This window comes from Oryx dammah, unplaced genomic scaffold (genome assembly GCF_014754425.2).
Source record: "Oryx dammah isolate SB20612 unplaced genomic scaffold, SCBI_Odam_1.1 HiC_scaffold_5, whole genome shotgun sequence".
Taxonomy (NCBI): Eukaryota; Metazoa; Chordata; class Mammalia; order Artiodactyla; family Bovidae; genus Oryx; species Oryx dammah.
The window spans coordinates 78,128,819-78,137,912 of NW_024070189.1; the positions used below are offsets into that span (position 1 = coordinate 78,128,819).

A 9,094-nucleotide genomic window follows, 5' to 3' on the forward strand; every position below is an offset into this window, starting at 1 on the left:
GGCTGTAGGATCTAGCCTCAGATCAGGTGCCGCTCCCTGTGTGAATGGGAGCCAATGCTAAAGAACCCCTAATCCAGAGTGAGGTCATCCTTCAGGAAATGAAGAAGGTCCTGAGACTTTTGAAGATAATCTTTCTTGAACTAGGTTGTAGACCGGGATAAAACTGACTCATGCCTTTCCCCAAGGTAAAAACTCCTTTGGCTTCTGACTGTAATGAGATCTTATCAGCCCTTTCTTCTAGTTTAGGAAAATTGTTGGCCATGTTTTTATTTTAAAAAAAGATAGTTTGATAGATAGGTAGACTGATGTCAATAAGAAGATATATCTGTATAAAACAAGAACATGAATACAACATCTGTTAAAGAAACATCAACTCAATTCTGAGCATCTTCATCCCAGGGAAGCTGTACAGATAGACCACCAGGAAGAATAGAGCCCAAGGTTGCATTCTTGGCTTGACAATTACAGCCATAATTTATTAATACTCCAGTCCCATAATAAAGAAGTGTGGATACCTGGTAGGTTATAAGAAGCTTAACTCACTCTGAAGGCTTCCTGATAATCTTCCTGTTCAAGCTTTAATTACTTCTGCTGGTTCTTAACCTTAGGCTCATGGACACTCAAAAAGTCTGGCCTGTGACTATAGTTCAAGTAAAAAAGAAATCACAACTAAAAATATTTGATAAATTATTTCAATAAAATTAGTTTCACTTGTACTAGTAAGAATTTTATATTTTTCTTTTAAAATTATTTTTCTGGGAAGAGGTCCATAGGCTTCAAAGAACTGACAAAGGGATCCATGGCACTAAAAAGAATCCCTAAGGTAATGGAAGGTCTTTTGTACTTGATCCTCAGTTTCATTAATCTAGTTTTCAGAAGCCTCAGTTCTCTCCTGCATGACCTCACCACCATGCTTCTTGGTTCATACCATATGTGTCGAGATGTGCAATAATTGTCCATCTTCCTTTGCAGTATCTAATGAACACTGCTTTTGTTTGATGCGGTAACAGGGCAGTTCATAACAGAAATGTTTTTCATATTTATTCCAACATTTACTGAACAAATCCTATGTACAGTTATGATAGCCTAAGAGGATGTTCAGTCAAAAAAAATCATTGTTATTTATCAACTTAAAATATGTGTGTGTGTGTATGTGTGTGTGCTCACGTGAATATGTGTGTGTGAATGTGTGTGTATGCAATAACTTCTTGATTTATATTTCCCCTGCAGATCTTGGAGGCATCTGAGGTTTCATGGGGACTTTCCAGCATTCCAGACTGCTGCCCTGCAATGAAGCTCTGAGTCACAGTCTTTGGGTCTAAGGTACTGGCTACGACGTGGAACCCCAAGACAGCCAACCTGACTAACCTTCCCTCTAAGCAGAAGCCCAAAATGCGTCTGGCCTGAAATCAGAGCAAGCCTTAAAGAAAGCCTTCTTTGTTAATGGAAAGAGAAGAGGAGAAAAGGGTTTCCACATTGCAACAGTCTTTCCACCATTCCAAAGAGCCCACCTTTCTTATAAACCAAGCTGTTCTATTTGGTGAGTCCCATTCTAGCTTCTTGCCAGAAATAGAACATGACAATCAGGGTGAAAAAAGAAAGACAAACCCTCGGAAAAACAGACCTGGAACTGTAATTCTCTCAAAGCAGTCCAGTAGGAGGACTATGTCTGAAAGCCAGCCCAGGCCCCCCGTGATCCCATCCCGCAGGCCCGGGTTCCGGGTGTGCTATATCTGTGGCCGAGAATTTGGGTCTCAATCCCTTGGCATTCATGAACCCCAGTGCTTGGAGAAGTGGCGTGTTGAAAACAGCAAGTTGCCCAAGCACCTGAGGAGGCCAGAACCTTCCAAACCACCTCCTCTCAACGGAAGTGGGTCCTACGGTCTTCAGGCAGCGAATGAGGCAGCCTTCCAGAGTTCCCAGGCTCAGCTGCTGCCGTGTGAGTCCTGCGGCTGCACATTCTTGCCAGACCGGCTTCTTGTTCATCAGAGAAGCTGCAAGCAGAAGGTTGAGGGGCCCAGGGCACCAAGCCTGGACAGATCTGATGATCTTGCCGGTCTCAAGAAAGCTCCCAGTGGCATCACAACCCGACCAAGGACTGTCATCTGCTACATCTGTGGGAGGGAATTTGGTACCCTGTCCCTTCCTATCCATGAGCCCAAATGCCTGGAAAAGTGGAAAGTAGAAAATGACCGACTCCCCAGGGAGTTCCGCCAGCCACTCCCCCAGAAGCCTCAGCCCCTTCTCACTGGACAGCCCAACCACACAAGGCCACGTCAAGGCCAGCTCGTGTCCTGCCCAAACTGTAGTCAGACCTTTGCCCCCAACCGCCTTCCAGTACACCAGAGAAGTTGTAAAGCTCAACCTAGTGGGCCAAAAGCTCAGGATTTGACATTAGGGAGTAGAGGTGGCCTGAAAGAGTCGTCCACTAGTTCCAAGTCTCAGAGGAACATGGCAGCACCCCCTGTGATGGATAAGGTAATTTGTGCCACGTGATATGCATCGGGCAGGCCTGGGGATACGTTCTACCTCCAGGGGAATGAGAGACAAATGCCCCCGGAATCGGCTCCCTCATCCCCTAGGATGGTTTTCTTTCAATGCCCATTTCTGCCTCAGTGAAACCTAAGTTGACCCCCTGTTGGACTCTGGGGCTATATCTCCATTGGCACAGCAGATATAAAAACATCCTTGCCCAGTGGGTCCCTGGTCCTCTTTCATTCTGCTGCCTAAAAGAGAGATGGACTTGTTTCTTCTCTGAATCCCTCATACCAATAATCCCTGGGAGAGACTGGCATTTGAAAATGAGTCAGTAATGCTGTGTCTACATTACAGAGATATCATTCCCATTCCAACTGCCAATATTTATTGCTGGTTTATTTTAGTAGTCTACCTTAGGAATTCACTTTTGGCAACACTGGGTGATGGTGAGTTTATCGTACTAAAATAGAATCTGTGTCAAAAACCCCAGATGACTTTAGCAGTAATTAAACACTGGAGCACTTGCGGAACTAAACGTGCTCTACAGTGCAGCATGCTTTCTTCTGATGCTTACATGGCTATAGTCTATGCGGAAGCAACTCCCACGCAGACCAAGAGCCAACTAGGTGTGTTCATGGATCTGGGAAATACTCAGCTCCTGCTGCTGCTCTGGACCCCATGTTTGGGTCAGACACCGGGCTGTGACCCCTGATTTGGGCAGTTGTAAATAGGCATGACCCTAGGGGTCCCCAGCCTATATAGTGAAGTGTCACTGGGTCTTGACCTGAAATTTCATCATCAACCAGGATTGGGGAAGGTTGCTTATGAGGGTGGCTACCTGCAAGATAAGGTGTGGTCCATGTGTTCCATTCTGCCATGAAGCCAGGGAAGTGGTTGTCCTGCCACGTGTCACACTTTACAGAACATCAAATCATGAGAAATAGGAGGCGATCAAGGTCTTTTCTCTATGACTTGCTGCTTGAAACACCCCACCTGTAGGGGGGTTCTTTAAGTGAACTATTTTCAGGAAACTAAGGTAACCCAAGCTACCAGACTGATTGGGGGGTGGGAAGATATCCTTTATTTTTAATCCAGTTGTTCTTCATTACTTTTTTATTTGTTTATTGCATTACTTGGGCAAATGTCGGGTACTTTTTCCAAACTTCCATGTTTAAAATGAAATGATCTTTCACTTGCTGGCTTAGAAGATTCCAAAACAATGATCCTAAAGCCGAAGAGTCAGACTAATGGGCATATTTTCCGATGAACTTGAAGAAAGAACAGCTAGTTTCTTTGCCGAATGAAAACCCAAACTCGTAAGTGTGGCATGGGCTTCAGGCTGGTCTCATAAACATGAACTGTTTTTCTCATCTTTTGGCTGTTGCTTTTCTTCCAAAACGTGTGGGGTCTGGATTCAGCGAGCAAAAGAATCCATGTCTTAGAGCCACAAATCAAGAACTCCGGTTAGTGTTCTGACATTCAGCACTGTTTCCTGATTGTATGCATTTTCTTTAAATGTTCTCATTACAGAACTTGAGATAGGGAAGAGTGTGGTCAGAATGCTCATGCTTGTTGTTGTAACACAGACTCTGTGCTCCCCAGAGTGGAGCCAGCAGGCTGAGCATAGCATGTTCTCACTCAGTCACAACTGCTAAAAGAGGCTGGCCTGGGCCCCCAGCTCCACAGGAGGACACCTCCTGACTCACTGAGTCATCTGGAGAGGAGACTGTCAGGACAGGAGGCCAGTGACGGCTGTCAGTGACTTTCATGTTTAGATCAGAGGGAGTCCGTCAAAACAAGGGCATCAAGAGGACAAGACAGCTATGTCAGAGCACAGCCAACTCTGCTCCTAACCTGAAAAGGCACATGTCAGTGAGAAACTGGCACCCACCACCATCAGATGTGCCTTGGCCTGTTTGGGGACCACACAGGCTTTAGTGGAGGGCATAGTAAGGTCATCCAACCTAGGGTCCCTTCAGCTGCCAGATCTGGAGCAAGCTAGGGTTCATTAAAATGGAGAAAACTCCTAGGCTTCCAAGAGGAATAAGACCTCTTGAACCAACAGACTTTATTCCTTCCCTTGAAAAGACATTTGCCACTGCGTTGCGCTTTCAGCAGAAAGCCTCTCCTGGGGAACGCAGTTTTCTGCTGTGGTTGTTATTGGACTCTGTCTACTGCTGTTTTTCTTTTCTTTGTATTATGTAAGATTTAGATAGTGCAGTGAATCGTTCATTTCCATAAAGAAAACGCCCTGTGCATTATTGGATTTCAGAATTTCATCTGCCTGTGGCAGCCGACTTTTGGCTGACTGTGAGACACACGCATGGTTTTTTCAGTTCAGATGTTTGCTTCCTTTTTCCTTATGCCAGTTAGAACAATTTCCCCCTAGAATCCTTGATCTGAATTCATGTTAGAATCAGCGATCTTGTCCAGTGTTTTCAGGGGGCTCAATCTCGTAGTGAACTCAGGTGAGAAAAACATTTTCAGAATGATGACCACAGAACCTGGAAACAGTTCACTGCAGATGGGCAACAATGACTGTTTCGCTGGCAGAGTGAGTTACCTCCGCTCAGAGTGTTCCTCCTGCGTAGACTGGCTCGGTTCTCTGATGACAAATGCTCCTGTTACCCTTCAGTCAAATCTAAACAAAGAAAACGCCGAGATCCCTAAGACAAACCCCCCAACCCAAGTCATCAATGTGCATTCTGCGCCAGTTCTGCTTTGCCTCTCACCACGGAATGGGTTTGAACTTGTCCCATTGCTTGTCATCCAAAATCTAAGACTGAATTCACTCTCTCTGATTTCACAGTGACATTGTGAAAGACACCGTGCAGTATGAAAGAGGAATGATATTCACAAAGCGGATTTTTATTTGAAAGGGTTTGCTCTGCTGTTACGTGGTGTCAGAGCAGCATCACACTCCCCTTTTTCCCTCTAGAAGAAGGAAAGCCTGAGCAAGCAATATCCAGTTTAGCAAGATTTTAAAAGTCATGTTACTTGCAGATGAAATTTGATGCATAATGTGGGAAACTAGAGATTATCAGTTTAAAGTTTAATTTGGAGCTTAATATGATCCTTTGATTTCTATTTTAGCAAGCAATGTCCTAAGTGATGCTGGAAGTGCAAGAATGGAGGTCACTATTGACCCCTATTTTAATATGAGTGAACACATTTTAATATTTGCCTTTAATATTTGGGGAAATTTTGCCCTTTTCCATAAGCTGATAGTATTTCAGTCTTTGACTTAAGGCCTTTCTAGCTAACTGAAACACAGATTGACAGTTAATTAAATATAACTACAAACCAGGATGAAGGCTTTGTTTAACTACCTTTTATTAGTTACATAATGCTTGGGGTTATTTTCTTAGTATTTTGATGATAACATGTGAAACACTGTTTCTAAAAATCTGATACTATGTTATAAAATAGGCATTCTTTTTCTTTAGGGAAATCTGTCTTTTTCTTTAGGGAAATCTGTCTTTTTCTTTTTTTAACAAAGGTTTGTGTCTCTGAATGTAGTTTTAAGCTGTCCTTAGTATCCGAGAGGGCTGAGCTACAATCCCATCAGACACATCTCTAGCATCTGCTGCTGCCATCTGGTGTTTTGTTTTAGAGTAATGCCTTCTACACTCAAAAATATTATTTACTGCCTTTCTCTTTGTGTTACTGCCAAATATATTTGAGAATGTGCCCTTATAATACAAATTCCATTTATTTAGGACTACCGTTATGTCTTTGGTTTAATATCATCAGTGCTGTTCCATCGCTAAGTATCTCATTCTCCAAAGGCAAACCTCTTAGTTAGAAAGTCACAATCAGAGACTCAGAAAGACTCAGAAGGGCAGAGTGGATGGGTTCACGTCGTGGAACACTGTTAAGGTATGTGTGTGTGTGTGTGTGTGTGTGTGTGAGGTAAAAAGTGCTTGTGCTGTGTGCTTAGTCTCTCAGTAGTGTCCAACTCTTGGTGACCCCGTGGACTGTAGCCCGCCAGGTTCCTCTGTCCATGGAATTTTCCAGGCAAGAACACTGGAGTGGGTGCCAACTTCCCAACCCAGGTAAAAAGTGTTTGGAGCTTATTAGGAGGCCTGCGATACAGGGAGATGACCTGTACTGAATGCATCTATGGCCAGGGATTTATGTCCATGTCCTCATTTTAATCTTCATATTATTACTATAAGACAGATACTATCTCCCTACTTTCCAGGTAGAAAAACTGAGGTTAAGCACCTAACCTAGAGTCACACAGAGGGTGTCAGAGCCAGATGTGTCTAACTCCAGAGACCCAAGGTGGCTCAGACGGTAAAGCGTCTGTCTACAATGTGGGAGACCCGGGTTCGAGCCCTGGGTTGGGAAGATCCCCTGGAGAAGGAAATGGCAATCCACTCCAGTACTATTGCCTGGAAAATCCCATGGACAGAGGAGCCTGGCAGGCTGCAGTCTATGGGGTCGCAAAGAGTCGGATACGACTGAGCGACTTCACTTCACTTCGAAGAGAGAAGCATACGTGTCATACAGAAAGGGTAGGGCTATGCTGCCAGGCTGAGTGTTAGTTAAGCAGGGTTAAGAGGACAAAAGTTTGTTCATTCAACAGATCATTCTTGTTAGGCATTCTTGAGCTTCCATGGTGGCTCAGATGGTAAAGCACCTGCCTGCAATGTGAGAGACCTGGGTTTGGTCCCTGGGTCAGGAAGATCCCCTGGAGAAGGAAATGGCAACCCACTCCAGTACTCTTGCCTGGAAAATTCCATGGACAGAGGAGTCTGGCTACAGTCCATGGGGTCGCAAAGAACTGGACATGACTGAGTGACTTCACTTACTTACTTTGGACTAAGTACTAAATGTAGAATCATTAAAAAGACACAGTTCTTGATCTCATGGAGTTTTTAGCCTTATGGAGGAAATGATATGAAATTTAAATAAAAATAAATATAAAATTTCAAGTTGTAATGTGACAGTGTCTAATGGTGGGAGGTGGACATTCAGGTTCTTGGTTAGAGAAAACCTCTGGGAGGAAGTGATATTTCAGCTGAGACATGGAAGGTGTGAAAACATTAGCCAAGAGGATGTCGGGGGAAGGGAAGTGCAGGAGGAGGAGACATTCTGTGCGAAGGCCTTGAGGTAAGAAAGATCTTAAAATGGAACTAAAAAGTCCACAAGTAGAGTCAAATGAAGGAAGGGGCAGGCACACACGATAAAGCTGTGGAAACAGCACAGCTACCCAGTGGACATAGGGACACCCTATTTGGCTGTTGCAGGAATCCAGGTGAAAGTGGATGAAAGCCTAGCCTAGGGTGTTGGTATCAGAGATAGAAAAAAAGGGACAGTGGGCAGAACCTGGTAATAGTTGGGATGTGGAGGAGTAAGGAAGAGGGTGGAAGATGACTCCCAGATTTCTAAATTGAGCAACTGTACCAGTTGTTTCACTTTCTAAGACGGGAAAACCTTGAGAAACAGATAGGCTGTTGTGATGAAGACCAATTGTTCCATTCTGGACATAACTGAGTTCACAACACTTGTGAGACACTTTAAGTAGGTCTGAAAAAATGGTGAAAGTTCTACGGTGGGTGGGATTGGGTAAGCACAGAGCATAATGTGTAACCAGTGAGGGGTAGAAAGACAGTTTTATTTGTGATGAATGTATGTCTTAAGTTATTAAACACAACTAACAGACATTGATAGAGGAAGATTTGAGCCAAGATAATATCTTAAGACTGTGCAAGCAGATGGAGATCTATTTATACTATATCTCTATCATTCATTGAAAATCATTCTTTGTTATGGTCATTTGTAACTATAAGACTTTATTATTTTCTTCCCAAATAAAAAATAAAATTTCTATGAGACTGGCAAAAAAAAAAATGCTTGTGAGACATCTAACTAGATAAGTCAGGCTGAATATATAAGTTTGAATCTCAAAAGAGGAAGTGGGCTGGGATATATATTTGCGCATTGTTAATATATATTTAAAGTCATCAGAATGAGTGTAGGACTCGAAAAATCAACCCAGGACTGACCCTGAAGCATTACAGTATTTAGAGGCTAGAGAAGAAGGAGCTGGAGAATGACTGACTGGAAATGCTGGATAAATGACTTGAGAGTATGATGCCCTGAGCACTGTGACAGGAGAAAATGTGGAGAATAAGGATGTGGGGAACAGTCCGCAAGGCACAGAGGTAGGATGAAGGATGGAGCAAGGTGAATGCCAGAAAATCTATTTGATTTGGCCATGTGGATTTAGTTTGACAAACTTGGAGAGAACACATTCAGAGTCATGATGAGGGCTGCAGAGTGTATGGGTGATATTGGATGTGTTTTGAGAAATTTGGCTTAGAGATCGGGAGAGAAATAATAGGTAGGCTAGAAATAGAGACTTTCGGTTAAGAGAGGCTCCCTTAAAAGATGGGAGCTTGTAGACTATATTTGATTATTTTGGATCAGGAGCCAGTAGAGAGAGGAAGGTTAAAAAAAAAGCAGGAGAAGTGATAAGAGCAAATGTAAAACCTGAAGGAGAAACAGGAACCAGGGCTGGGGTTCTGTCCTGTGAAGTGGAGGGGTTTAGTACCAGGGGATGTTTCTCTATTTCAGGAGCAGTTTGAATGCAAGTGAAGGCAAAGCT

The 9,094-nt window shown here is 43.5% G+C and overlaps 1 protein-coding gene across 1 annotated transcript in view; it reads left to right on the forward strand.

Annotated features, from left to right (window-relative positions):
• LOC120864682 (zinc finger protein 474) overlaps positions 1–9,094 on the forward strand; it is a 64,443-nt gene that overhangs the window by 28,655 nt on the left and 26,694 nt on the right. Inside the window, exon 3 of the mRNA XM_040241707.1 lies at positions 1,231–2,478. Within this exon, the coding sequence (XP_040097641.1) occupies positions 1,444–2,478 (1,035 nt within the window). The 5' untranslated portion in view covers positions 1,231–1,443. The remainder of the gene's footprint in view (positions 1–1,230; positions 2,479–9,094) is intronic.